The 14,666-nt window shown below is 36.0% G+C and overlaps 1 protein-coding gene across 1 annotated transcript in view; it reads left to right on the top strand.

Annotated features, from left to right (window-relative positions):
- Positions 1-14,666, top strand: part of LOC110594163 (protein fantom) — an 83,836-nt gene that overhangs the window by 38,744 nt on the left and 30,426 nt on the right. Inside the window, exons 13-19 of the mRNA XM_044922057.1 lie at positions 520-671; positions 2,789-2,822; positions 3,500-3,712; positions 6,397-6,587; positions 6,696-6,779; positions 11,577-11,730; positions 13,023-13,096. Coding sequence (XP_044777992.1) covers positions 520-671; positions 2,789-2,822; positions 3,500-3,712; positions 6,397-6,587; positions 6,696-6,779; positions 11,577-11,730; positions 13,023-13,096 — 902 coding nt within the window. The remainder of the gene's footprint in view (positions 1-519; positions 672-2,788; positions 2,823-3,499; positions 3,713-6,396; positions 6,588-6,695; positions 6,780-11,576; positions 11,731-13,022; positions 13,097-14,666) is intronic.

The following is a 14,666-nucleotide window of genomic DNA, read 5'->3' as shown; positions in this document are numbered from 1 at the left end:
AGCTGCCCGAGTTGAAAAGAAGAGTGAGGGTGTACAGGGCAAACATGCGAGTATGAATTACATCCGGCATATATTTGGCATAGCTATGGCATTTGTCCCTGCACCTGTGGCACAGTAGAGAAGTGGGAAGGGGCCAAAGACTACTCAAAAGTTGAATCATGATGTGGAATTTCATATTTATAATTTTGAGATTTCATATTGTATCTCTCAGTCTACATTGAGTACAACTTGTTAAAAACAAGCTACTATAGCATCAAAAAGAATCTGTGGAGTATTTAATACAGTGTTTGGTTTTTTTCTTTATATTTTAGAAGGATTGAAATAGTATAAATTGGAATATCTCAAACATAATTTGACATAGATCTTTAATAATACTTAACATACAATGAAACTCATACTTGCAGAAGAAACTTTATTTTCTTTAGCTCTGTTCTTTGCCAATCACACATCATTTGTGCAAGTCATATATTATTTTACTCAGTATAAAATTTTAACAGTGAGTTGTGCATTGGTTTGTAGGAACTAAAGGAGACATCCCAAATTTTGGCACGGTGGAATACTGGTTCAGATTACGGATTCCCATGGATCAAGCAATTCGACTTTATCGAGAACGAGCAAAGGCTTTGGGATATATAACATCAAATTATAAGGGGCCAGAGCAAATGCAATGGGTGAGCTGGTTGGACTTTAAGACATTTTTACGATACAGAAATTTTATAATATGTCTTTTTATGTCATGCTTTAAACCAAAATCATTTTCTTTCACAGCCATCAAGTGACTCTTTTTAACTTTTTATTTTGAAATAATTATAGACTTACAGGAAGTACAAAAACAGTACAGAGAAGTTCTGTGTACCCTTCACCCCCCTTCTCCCAATTGTAACATCTTACATAACTACAGTACATTATCAAAACCAGGAAATTGACACTGGTACAATACCATTAACTAGACTACAGACCTTATTCGGATTTTATCAGTTTTTACATGCACTCGTGTGTGTGTGTGTGTGTGTGTGTGTGCGTATTATGAGTTCTGTGCAGTTTTATCATGTGTATGTATTCATGTAACTACCACCACAAGCAAGATTCAGAACTGTTCCATCACCACAAAGGAACTCCCTTGTGCAACCCAGGGTACTTTTGAAAAATAGAATTGCAGTACTCTGAATTGGAAGTTTAAATGCAATTCCTCAGAGCAGCATTTCCCAAACTGTGTTTCATGTAGTCTTAATGGCCATACTTCCAAAAGAATTCCATGATCCAATGAATGCAGAAAGTGCTAAAGTGAGCAAAGTGAAATAGGGTCCTTGACTTCTCATGTATAACAAGAATCCCAAGAGGAAAGCTTCAAGTATGCATTTGAGTAACAAAGGGATAAAATATAGTTGAAACATTTTGGAATGTCTGCTCAAATCATAATTATCTTTTTTCATTTGGACCACTGTCACCCCCAGTCTATGGGGATTTATGTCTGGTGGTCCTGTTCTCTCCCACTTTGTACTCAATTATGACTAATGATTCAGGGGTATCCACCTGACCCCAGTTAAGCCAATCGGATTCTGCTTTCAAGAGAAAGCAAGACTCTATGCTTGGAACATGTAAAATTGGGAGCTGTGGGGTAGCCATCTTCTACCATGTTAACCAGCAAAGGAAAGAAAATGGGTCTGGAGAGAAAGAATAATGAGCAAGCATACAGAGAAAAATGGCCACTAGATCGAGTGTAAATTCTGGTGGTTTTCCAGTCCTCTTACCTTCCTAAGGCCCACCCACATTTCTGCTATACAATTCCATGAAATAACCATATGGACTTGCATTAAAGACTCTTTTTGTTGTTTTTGCTAGATGGAATTAGTTTCTATAATTTTCGGTTAAAGAACCATGACTAATATAACATCGATTCCCAAACTTAAGAAAGAATGACACCTGTTTCCCAGAGATCATCTTTCTGGACTAGTATTCTTCAGAACAGACGTTGGGAAATGCTGTTAATGGAAAAGAGAATTAAAAATAGACCAGGCTATTTATTTAGTTTTGTAGTTTGTTTTTAGACTCCCACTTTCTGGCTTGGGTGAGTCATTTGTTGGAATTCCAGCTTTTGTGGGTAGATTTGGAGTAAGAAGCAGAGGGGGTACTTTTTAAATCATTCCACTTAGCATTCTATAGCAGAATACAGGTTTCTTCTGTTTTCTCCTCTGCACACCACCAGATGTCTCTACTGAGGACATTATGAGTTTGGGTCTATTTTGCCTTCTCCAGTAAACTTCGCTGGAGTCAAAGGTTCCAGATGCTCAATCCAGATTCAGAAATGCAGTGAAGGAGGAGCCCCTTTGTGGAAAATAGAGAATTCTCCAACACTAAACTAAACAAGGCCCAGGAACACTAACATTTCTTTGTCCCAGGGCATCAGCTATGGTGGCTTAACAAGTTAATTAGGGCAATTGTTTGTTAAAACACTTAGGCACTGGGGTGGGAGGATGGGTTAGCCTGGTGGTGGGTATTGAGGAGGGCACATTCTGCATGGAGCACTGGGTGTTATGCACAAACAATGAATCATGGAACACTTCATCTAAAACTAATGATGTAATGTATGGGGATTAACATGAGAATAAAAAAAAAACACTTAGGCACCGACTACGTGAACAATAGTTCCATAAGGGGCCATAGAGTAGCTTCTAGTTCTGCATTATAATTCCTTTCACTCATCTTTCTTCTGAAATGTCCTCCCAATCCTAACTTTTTATGCCGTCCAATGTTTATCTCTGACCCTATTCTCTTTTTCTTATATTAGTTGAACTTCAGTTTACTGGATAATCTTAGGCCATGTATCTGCGTCCCCAAACACCATTGATTGAAGATGAGGGCCAACCCAAATATAATGAAATAATCTCTCTGGGTGGGCTGCATCAAATTCACTGGATTCTTACATAACAGTGAGTTATGATCACAATAGCTGGAGCGGTTGAAGGATTAGCTCTTAATAAAATTGTGAACTAGAGGACATTTGTCTTTGGACTCATCTGTTCACTTTACTCTTAGTTATTAAATAGAATTAAAGAATATCAATTCTTGGTTTTATTTTGTTTTAACAACAGTCTCTACATGTATGCTCAGTCATCTATATTTATTGCTAATAGCTTAAGATCACCTGTTCACACATGTTCTAGGGAATATTAGTTTTGACTAAGAATCAGGTCTTTTACTGAGAAATTCACTATGAAGTGTAAATACACATCTTTTTGTCCATTTACAAAATTATTTTGTTTGGGATTTGGCAGCTGCTATTTATCTTTTCATTGTATTATTACTATAATATAAATATGTATTTTTTTCCAGTCAAGTCAGCAAGCACCCAAAACTGCTCAGCTCAGTTCTACTGATTCCACAGATGGCAACTTAAATGAACTTCATATTACAGTCAGATGTTGCAGCCACTTGAAGTCCCGAGCAAGCCACCTTCAGCCACACCCATATGTTGTGTACAAGTTTTTTGATTTTGCAGACCATGATACAGCCATCATTCCCAGTAGCAATGATCCACAGTTTGATGATCATATGTGTTTCCCTGTGCCAATGAATATGGATTTGGATCGATACCTTAAGTCAGAGTCTCTGAGTTTTTATGTATTTGATGATAGTGATACTCAAGAGAATATATATATAGGAAAAGTCAATGTGCCTCTGATTTCATTGGCACATGACAGGTGTATCTCAGGTAAGCATATTTATTGAATCTATGAAATTGTAAAAACAAACCTAAATTATATTTCAGTTATGGATATGACTAACCTTCCTAAGTTCTCAGATAATCTTAAACGTTGGGCCTACAGTTTTTTTCCTATTTTCTTAGTAGTTGTTCTACAGATTACAATATGTATCTTACCAGTCTAAAATTAATGCTGACAACTCCATCAAAATATAGAAAGTCTGCCCCAGTATAATTCCATTTCCTTCCCCCTCCTTTGTGCTATTATTGTCATATATTTATGTAAAGAATGCCTATATCTGTTATAAATCCAACAATACAATGTTATAATTATTGTATTGTATAACTTTTTGTCTTTTTTTTTTTAAGATTTTATTTATTTATTTGACAGAGAGATAGAGCCAGAGAGCACAAGTGGAGGGAATGGCAGAGGGAGAGGAAGAAGCAGGCTCCCCACCGAGAAGAGAGCCTGATGCGGGGCTCGATCCCAGGACCCTGGGATCATGACCTGAGCCAAAGGCAGATGCTTAACCATCTGAGCCACCCAGGCACCCAACTTTTTGTCTTTTAAAGAAGTCAAGAGAGGGAGAATATCTATAATTATAGGAGACTTTCACATTAACTTACATGGTTACCATTTCTGGTATTCCTTTTTTTTTTTCCATTTCTGGTATTCTTTATTTCTTCCTATGGATTTGAGTTACTGTCTGGTGTTATTTCCATACTCCAGTATAACTCCTTTGCCACTCTCTCCTTTGTGCTGTTACGATGATATATTTTTTATCTTTATTTAAGTTCAACAATATAATTTTACTATTATTGTTTTATGCAATTGTCTTTTAAGTCAGTTAAGAGAAGAAATGACAAAAAACATATTTATACTGTCTTTCATAATTACCTAAATGATTACTTTTATTGGTCTCTGTTCCTTTGTGTTGATTTGAGATCTGGTATTACTTCCTTACAACCTAAAGAACTTCCTTTAATATGTCTTGTAACTCAGGTCAGCTGGTAATGAATTCTCTCAATTGTTATCTAGGAATGTCTTTATTTTGCTTTTATTTTTTTGAAGGATAGTCTTGCTGGGTATAATATTCTTAGTCAGGGGCGCCTGGGTGGCTCAGTCATTAAGCGTCTGCCTTCAGCTCAGGTCGTGATCCCAGGGTTCTGGGATCGAGCCCCACATCGGGCTTCCTGCTCCGCGGGAAGCCTGCTTCTCCCTCTCCGACTCCCCCTGCTTGTGTTCTCTCTCTGTCAAATAAATAAATAAATAATCTTTTCAAAAATACATATATATATTCTTAGTCATCAGTTATTTTTTTCTTTGGCACTTTGAGTATATCAGGTGACTAATTTCTGGCATGCATTGTTTCTAATGAGAAATCAGAAATGTTATTATTATGGTTCCCTTGTACTTGTTACTATCTTCAATATCTTCTTTTTAGTGTGTGTGTGTATGTGTGTATCTATGTATGGCTTTAAACAGACTATGATGTTTATGATGTGGATCCCACTGTGCTTATCCTACTTAGAATTTGTTGAGCTTCTTTATGTGTAGGGTACTGTTAGGTACCAAATTTGGGGAGTTTTCTGCTGTTATTTCTTCAATTTTTTTCTGCCCTTTCTTCCCTCTTGGACTCCCATTACATGTACATTTGTGTTTAATGGTGTCCCACATTCTCTGAAGCTCTGTACATTTTTCTTCATTTTTTTCTCTGCATATTGGATAAGCTCTGTTGGTCAGTATTCAAGTTCACTGATTCTTTCTTCTGCCAGCTCAAATTTCCTATTGAGACCCTCTACTGATTTTTTTTTTTTCATTTTAGTAATTGTAACTTCAACTCCAGAATTTCTATTTAGTTTTTTCTTTTTTATAAAGAAAGGGGCACCTGGGTGGCTCAGTTGGTTAAACGTCTGCCTTCAGTTCAGGTCATGATCCCGAAGTCCTGGGATCAAGCCCTGCATCAGGCTCCCTGTTCAGTGGAGAGCCTGCTTCTCTCCCTGCCCCTCACCCCACTCGTGCTCCCTCTCTCAAATAAATAAATAATATCTTAAAAAAAAAAGAAAAGAAACCTGAATATAATGACTAAAATTTGTGACTCTGTATTACAGTTGCAGCTAGGTGATACTTTTTATTACTGTTTTGGGCAGTTTGTCTATTTTCTGGGCATTTTTTGTTGTGCTGCTATTAATTTGGAGTAATTTAACAAATCCCAGTGAAATATATTTAAAATTATGATAAAATTATGTGGTAATAGGAAGACTTCCTTAGATATATAAATTATTTGAAATTGTGAAGTTTTAATATATTTTTCTACAGAGACAAGTCTTTTGCAAGAATATTTAAGGCAAAAGGAGGTTGATACTTGAGCTATAATCCAGATAATGTCTTAGAGGAAGGCTAAGAATTCTGAATAATCTCTGAATTTAATTTCAGTGAATTAAAATATTTATAAGTTAATTTTCTCTTCTTGGAATCAGTATTATCACTAAGGCCTTAACTTCTGAAAGGAGTCTGCTTCAGAGATGAACCTATCATAGATTATTTTGTCTTTATTCTCTAAGCCATTTGAGGTGTGAGTAAAAGCCAAAATTATTTTTAAAGTTGTGGGTAGTTCTTTGTTCTTCTTTAATTCTTATGGTAATAAAACTTCACTCTAGCATTAATTAAAAGTATTTTTGTAACTTGACAGGAGTGTTTGAGTTAACAGATCATAAAAAGCATCCTGCAGGAACCATCCATGTTATATTGAAATGGAAATTTGCTTACCTTCCACCAAGTGGATCTATAACAATTAAAGACTTAGGAAATTTTATACGCAAAGAAGAGTCAGAAGTTGTTCAAAGAGTACCTCCAACATCCTCTGTTAGCACATTAGTTGTTGTGAGTAACAGTGACTTTGAATTTATTTAAAAAAGAAAGAAAAAATAGTTGTAGTTTTATCTAAGTGTATGTTCATCATACTTAGTTTGACATATTGATTTATCTTAGGCACCAACACCAAAACCAAGACAGCGTTTAACACCTGTAGATAAGAAAGTGTCTTTTGTGGATATCACACCACAACAGAGTTCTGTAAGTAGTAAACACTGAAAATACTGATTTTTTTCTCTCATACCAAATATTTTAAATAAATGATGTAGGTGTTGTATACCCTACCTGATTTCAAAGGAAACCAGTGAATAAAATACTTCTTTTTCCTTTAATGTTAGCTCTTAATTTGGCGCTGTATATAAATGTTTACTCTTCTTACTCTGATCTAAACCCTCTTTGACTCCATTTATAACTCCAGCCACTACCCTATCCTCTTCCCCCATATATGGGACGGAAAAAAAAAGAAACCTCTTCAGAAAGTCTTAATTCTGTTTCCCTTTCTTCACACCATTTCTTGAACTCACTCTAGTCAAAATTCATCCTCATTAAAACCACTCTTGCTAAGTGCACAATGACTTTGATTTTGCCATATCCAGTAGTCAGTTCTCAGTCCCCATCTTTATCTCCCAGTAACATTCGACACAGTGGAATACTTGCTCCCTCTTCACTTGGCCTCTGGGACACCATGCCTTTCTAGATTCTCTCCAGCTTTACCAGTTGTTCTTCTCACTGTCCTAGACCAAATCTCTCAGTGTAGAGGTGCCTCAGCAGTTTCACTGCAGACCTAGACCTCTTCTCACTCTGTATCTGCATTCACAGGTCTTAGCCAGTCTTAGCCAGTCTCATAGTTTTAAACATCTAGATGCAATCCCTCTCATATTTATTATCTTCAGTCTTGATCTTGCTGCCAAATTCCAGATTTATTTTCTCCCCACTTATTTCATATGCACCCGGTTGTGTAATAGGAATCCAAACTTAACATGTCACAAACCAAATGTGACTTCACATCCCCCTTCCAAAATGTTTCTTCCATTGTTTCCCATTCTCAATAAATGACGAACCATTCACCCAGTTGCATAGTCGTTAAATTTTTTTTTTTTTTAAGATTTTATTTATTTACCAGAGAGAGAGAGAGAGAGAGCACGCACACAGGCAGGGGGAGCGGCAGACAGAGGGAGAAGCAGACTCCCCACTGAGCAGGGAGCCCGACACGGGACTCGATCCCAGGACCCTGGGATCATGACCTGAGCCAAAGGCAGACGCTTAACGACTGAGCCACCCAGGCAGCCCCATAGTCATTAAATTTTGAAGGCATCCCTTTGTCATTCTCTTTTTCACACCCTACGTCCAGTTCATCCACAAAACCTGTCAGCTATACTTTCAAAACATATCCTGTATTTACATCATCTCCACTGTCACCACTCAAGTCACCATCATCTCTTTTGGATCTTTAAAAAAAATATTTTCCTTGTAATTGAGATATAACTCTTAAATAGTTAAAGGATACAAAACTTAAGCCCCCTCTCAATGAATTTTTCCCTATGTACACACCTGGGTAAACAACACCCAGATCAAAATATTTTTTCTTGGGGCGCCTGGGTGGCTCAGTCCATTAAGTGTCTACCTTCAGCTCAGGTCATGATCTCAGTCCTGGGATTGAGCTCCACGTTGGGCTCCCAGCTCAGTGGGGAGTCTGCTTCCCCTCTCCGGCTGCCCCTCCCCCCACTTGTGCTCTCTCTCTCTCATGCTTTCTCTCTCAAATAAATAAAATCTTTAAAAAATAAAAATTAAAAAATAAAAATATTTTTTCTCCTCAGAGCTTAAGATGATACCTGGCATATACAGTGCATTTAATATATATGTGCTAAATAAATGAATTCAGTAACTATTATTCAGGCCATATTTAACAGCAAACACTTATTGAGTGCTCATTATGTGTCAGACACTGAACTAAATGCTTTATGCCCACAAATTCATTTAATCCTAAGAACAACCTTATGATCATACTAGAATTACTGCCATTTAAAGATCAGGGAAGTAAGGGGTATCTGGTTGGCCCACTCTGTTAAGTGTCCAACTCGTGATTTCACATCAGGTCATGATCTCATGGGTTGTGAGATGGAGCCCTGTGCAAGGCTTGTGCTCAGGGCAGAGCCTGCTTGAGATTCTCTCCCTCTCCTTCTACCCTTCCCCTCCTTGCTCTCTCCTGCTCTCGCAAATAAAAATAAATCTTAAAAAAAAAAAAAGATCAGGAAAGTAATATGTACAGAGCTTAAGTAACTTGCTCAAGGGCAAAATATTAGATCTGGAATTTGAACACAAGTAGCTGGATTCCTACATAAATAATTATAAGTATAAAAAAGACATACATATACATGGAGATGTTTGTTGTAATGTTAGTCACAATTGCTGAAAATAGTGAATTAGTTAAATGTCCAACACCAGTAAAATGGTTCATTAAATTATGATACATCCATTCATTTTAATATTATATCATATTAAAAATGTTTACCCAAAGTTTCATACCAGGAGAAAATTTTATATTGTAATATTAAGGTTTTTTTTAAATATAACAGGATATATTATATTTATAATTATCACTATGTAACCAAGAAAGTTTTTTATTTGCATTAAAAATTAATCATAAAGGGGCACCTGGGTGGCTCAGTCGGTTAAGCGTCTGCCTTCGGCTCAGGTCATGATCCCAGGGTCCTGGGATCGAGCCCCACGTTGGGCTCCCTGCTTGGCGGGAAGCCTGCTTCTCCCTCTCCCAATCCCCCTGCTTGTGTTCCCTCTCTTGCTGTGTCTCTCTCTGTCAAATAAATAAATAAAATCTTTTTTTCTTTATATTTTTATTTATTTGACAGAGCGAGAGAGTGCACAAGCAGGGGAAGCAGCAGAGGGAGAGGGAGAAGCAGGCTCCCCGCCGAGCAGGGAGCCCGATGTGGGGCTCTATCCCAGGACCATGAGATCATGACCTGAGCCGAAGGCAGATGCTTAACGACTGAGCCACCCAGGTGTCCCAATAAATAAAATCTTTAAAAAAAAAATATATCATAAAGGGGCACCTGGGTGGCTCAGTTCATTGAACATCTTGACTCGTTCGTTCAGGTCACGATCTCATGGGATCGCACTCAGCAGGGAGTCTGTTTGGGATTCTCTCTCTCCCTCTCCCTCTGTCCCTCACCTCACTCACTCTCTCTCCGTCTCAAATAAATAAATCTTTAAAATCAACTTGAAAGAATTTTTTAAAAAATTAATCATAAAGAAAAAGGTAAAAAATTGTAACGAAATCTCCTGTTAATGGATATTATCATTGGGTAATGAGAATATGGACTTGTATTAATTTCTTTTGTTTTCTGGTTTATCTTTCCCATTTTCTATATTGGACATGTTTAATTTTAAACTAGCAAAAATGATAAGCTATATTTTAAAAATAAACCAGTTTATGAATCCTGGAAAATGGTTGACTATAAATTGATATTTGATACAGTTAAAAAATAATGTTGATCCTAGAAAGTATATATCTTCACATATGCAATATTTTTTAATTACATGAGTAATGTATAATCATCATGGAAATATTAGAAAATACAAATAAGAAAAAAAAAACGTTAAAAATAAAATTAAATTTCCCCAAATCTATATATCAGAGATAGAATTTTAGTGAATTTCCTTCCATACTTATTCCCATAGGAACATACACATTGTTTACATGTTTGTTTTTTAACAGAACAGTATACAACTATATGTATTATTCTGTAACTAGCATTTTTTACTCAACACTGTATCGGGTACTCTCTTCAGTGTCAGTAAGTACAGATCTACATTATCATTTTTTTCATGGTTGCAAAGAACTCAGGTATTTGGATATATACCATATTTTATTTAACCCTATACTGTTGGACATTTGCACTGTTTTCACTTTTTTTGCAATTATAAACAATGCTTCAATGAACAACAGTTGCAATTCTTAACTTGCGTATATATACCATGATGACTATCAACCATTTTACTGAAATACGCTAACTAAAATTAGGGTCATATGGGTAATATGTATATATATATATATATATACAGTGTGTATATATGTATATCTGTATATATATATATAGGATTTATATATATATAGGATTTATATATATAGGGTTTATATATATGTATAGGATTTATATATATATATATAGGATTTAGTAATAAAGTAATAAATACAAAATAACACATATGCATGTTTTCACATCAATAAAAGGAGATACTTCCTCCTCCTGAAGATGTGAAGGAAATGTCATCAGTAGTGGAGCATACGCCAGAAATAGAAACTAATATGCCAACTCTTTCACATATCCCTGAGGTATGTATTAAAATTATTTTGAAAGGTTTAATTTGGTTCGTAAAAGACTTTGTCTTGGGGGCGCCTGGGTGGCTCAGATGGTTAAGTGTCTGCCTTGGGCTCAGGTCATGGTCCCAGGGTCCTGGGATCGAGTCCTTCATCGGGCTCCCTGCTCAGCGGGAAGCCTGCTTCTCCCTCTCCCTCTGACTGCCGCTCTCTCTCGCTGTCTGTATCTCTGTGTCTCAAATGAATAAATAAAAATCTTAAAAAAAAAAAAAAAGGCTTTGTCTTTGTATTAAAATGGATCAAGAACTCAAAGCATTGATCCTATATTTGTGTATAACTTCCTGGGGACAGAAAGATCGACCAGTGTTGTAATAATGCTGATATTAGCTGCTAATAAATAGATATGTGAATTAGAGTAATAATGTAAAATTCATTTTGATATTAATATAATTTTCATCCTTGGCTTTTAATAATATTTTCATTTATCTTCATATTATCATTTGTGCAACTTTAGTGATGGTTTTTCTAATGAATCACTTACATATAATGCATGTCCATATATTTAAGTCTCAAGCTTACATTCTTTCTGAGTCAGGTGCTTCAGCAAGTACACGCACATGATCTAAGCAACAGTGTTATCAGTGTGCTTGCAATTTCTTCAGGTTTCTCAAGAAAGCAGTGGAGCTAAGGTAAAAGAGAAAATTCAACAAGGAAAAGATGATGATGTATCTTTCCTGTCTGAGGGTCAACTTGCAGATCAAAGCTGGACTTCTTCTGAAGATGAAACAGAAATAACTGAGGAATTGGAACCAGAAGGTGATTTTTTTTCCTTTCTTTAATTACCATTATTTACTTAATTGTGTGCTTTCTTTAATCTGTTAGAGCATGCCTCCTAGGACATCTTCACATAATAGTGGATCTACTTCATGATACCTATTTCTTGACTGAACTGGTGGGACACAGTTCAGTGTAGTCAGCTAAAGGCAGGCAGAATTGTTGCACACCTTCTTATCTCAACCTGCAGGGCCACAGTGCAATCCACGACTTACTGCTGACCGTGTTCCCAATTTATGTTTTAAGTGGCTTTATGTTCTCTTTGGGTTTTATACTATCATCTGAATTATTCTGGAGAAATTAACTTTTTAAAAATTAAAACTAAAAACTCAAGACAGGGCGCCTGGGTGGCTCAGTTGTTAAGCGTCTGCCTTCGGCTCAGGTCATGATCCCAGGGTCCTGGGATCGAGTCCCACATCGGGCTCCCTGCTCGGCAGGAAGCCTACTTCTCACTCTCCCACTCCCCCTGCTTGTGTTCCTGCTCTCACTATCTCTCTCTCTGTGTCAAATAAATAAATAAAATCTTTAAAAAAAAAAAAACAAAAAACAAAAAACTCAAGACAACTCTTAACAGGATTTAATTTATATAAATATCTAGACGAGGCAATTATAGTGACAAAGCATTTAGGTGGTGCGTAGGGAAGGGCGAATGGGAACTGAGAGATACAGAAAAAGAGTTTACAGGGGGCATGAGGAAACTTATAGGGTGACAGATGGGTTCATGATCTTAATCGTGGTGATGATTTCACAGAATTATACATATGTCAAAATATCAAATTTTGCTCTTTAAATATGTGCAGTTTTTCATATGGCAATTTTTCCACAATAAAACTGCAAATTTTTTAAAAATGTTTCTAAATGTAAGAAGTAACTTGAAATTAATGATGTAATGTATGGTGATTAACATAACATAATAATAAAAAAATAAAAATAAAAAAAGAATTAACTTGATGTTTGCACAATGTAATTGGTTAGGCTGTTAGAAAACACCTATTATCCTGTCCTTCTCTTTAAAGAGATTATTTTTGAATTTCAGAGCAAGGTATATTTTTATTATCTTTGTTTCTACTAAAACTAAACTTGGAATTTTAAGTCATTTTTTTAATCTTTTCTAAAATATAATGTAAGAGTAAATATCTTTGCTGCTAAGAAAGGTCTAGACATGATTATCATATTGTCCTTTTAAGGTTATCCTTATATTTCCCTCCATTTCATAAGGTATAAATATAATTGGTTTAACAGACTTGAACCACTGAAATTTTATTTTTTAACAGATGAGGAAGACAGATCAGCATCTGACAGTGATGAGTGTATTATTCCAGGTCATATCTCCAAGAATATCAAACAGGTCAGTAGCTTGATGCCAGCTAGAAATGTTATGAAATAAAGCTGCTTTTCATTCATAGTGTATGGGTCTTCGCATATGAAAATCTGAAGGCAAAAATATTTCTGGGAAAATTTTATGTATCCTCACAATCTTACCCATGTAATCATCTAGTACAAAAAAAAATTCATATGTAGTTTCATTATGTAATGGGTCATAACTTGTGTTATTTTTGCTTACATGTTAACAATACCTATCATCGGGCGCCTGGGTGGCTCAGTTGGTTAAGCGACTGCCTTCGGCTCAGGTCATGATCCTGGAGTCCCCGGATCGAGTCCCGCATCGGGCTCCCTGCTCGGCGGGGAGCCTGCTTCTCCCTCTGACCCTCCCCCCTCTCATGTGCTCTCTCTCTCTCGTTCTCTCTGTCTCAAATAAATTAAAAAAAAAAAAAATCTTTAAAAAAACAATACCTATCATCAGCAGCTTTAATAATTACTTGCTAAAACCAGTTGACATCCCTGACTCCTTTTCGGAAGGACTGTACAAAGATGTATTAAATCCAATCTGAGGGGCACCTGGGTGGCTCAGTAGGTTAAGCATCTGATTTTGGCTCACGTCCTGGTCTTACGGTTCTGGAAGCAAGCCCCTCAGCAGGCTCCCCACTCAGCAGGGAGTCTGCTTGTCTCGCGCCCTCTGTTCCTCCCCCTGCTTGTGCTCTCTCTCTCAAATAAATAAATAAAATCTTTTTTTAACAAAATCCAATTTGAGCTTTAAGAATTCATAATGGGATATTGCATTTAAAACTATAATACTTCAAGTGTGAATTCATTCATACACTAAATATGTCCACTGATAAACTATTAAAGTTATTTCCACCAAAAAATTAAACCTTCATAGAAGGTGTACTTCGTGTATAGGTGTACTTGTTTTGTAGCACATTGCTGAAAAGCAGTATGTAAAAGGAAATTTTGAAAAGAAAATTATACTTTAATTTATATGGAAAGTATACCGTTACCAGAGCATTTTTTTTTATTTTAAGGGGGGAGGGGTAGTTTTTATAAAGTAAATGTAAGTAAAGTAAAAAGGCCCTAGCTTTTTCTATTCATCTACGTTGATTTTCCTGAAATGATTAATTGTACTCCTTTTTTTGGAATTTCTACTTTATGGGTAAGAATTGGAATACTTTTTTCAACTTTTAAAATTCTTAGCTTAACCTCTCTGCAGAACAAACCCAAATACAAACAGATGATTGATAAGTACAAGCAGAACAGTTCATCTGTCCAAAGTTTTATTATCATTATTAATTATAATATCGCCTGACGCATGGCATCCTGATATGTGGAATCTTTATTGTTCAAAATCAATAAATCAAGGAAGGAATCTTAAATATAGTTGCCCAGAGACTTTTAATTGTAGTATTTAGTTCAATTCAATTTAGCTTTTTGGCTTTATCAAACCTGAAATTGTTAAATTATTTATCAAACTAACGAATAGAAATTCTCTGCTCTCTATTAGAAATTTTTGATGATGGGAATCAAAGGGAAAATGAGCCCCTTGTATGGAATTTAGCTTCATAGCCATTTGTATTAGGGTT

Source organism: Neomonachus schauinslandi, chromosome 16 (genome assembly GCF_002201575.2).
Source record: "Neomonachus schauinslandi chromosome 16, ASM220157v2, whole genome shotgun sequence".
NCBI classification, from domain to species: domain Eukaryota; kingdom Metazoa; phylum Chordata; class Mammalia; order Carnivora; family Phocidae; genus Neomonachus; species Neomonachus schauinslandi.
The sequence above is the reverse complement of the archived record's forward strand: the minus strand, read 5'-3'. Positions and strand labels throughout refer to the sequence as shown.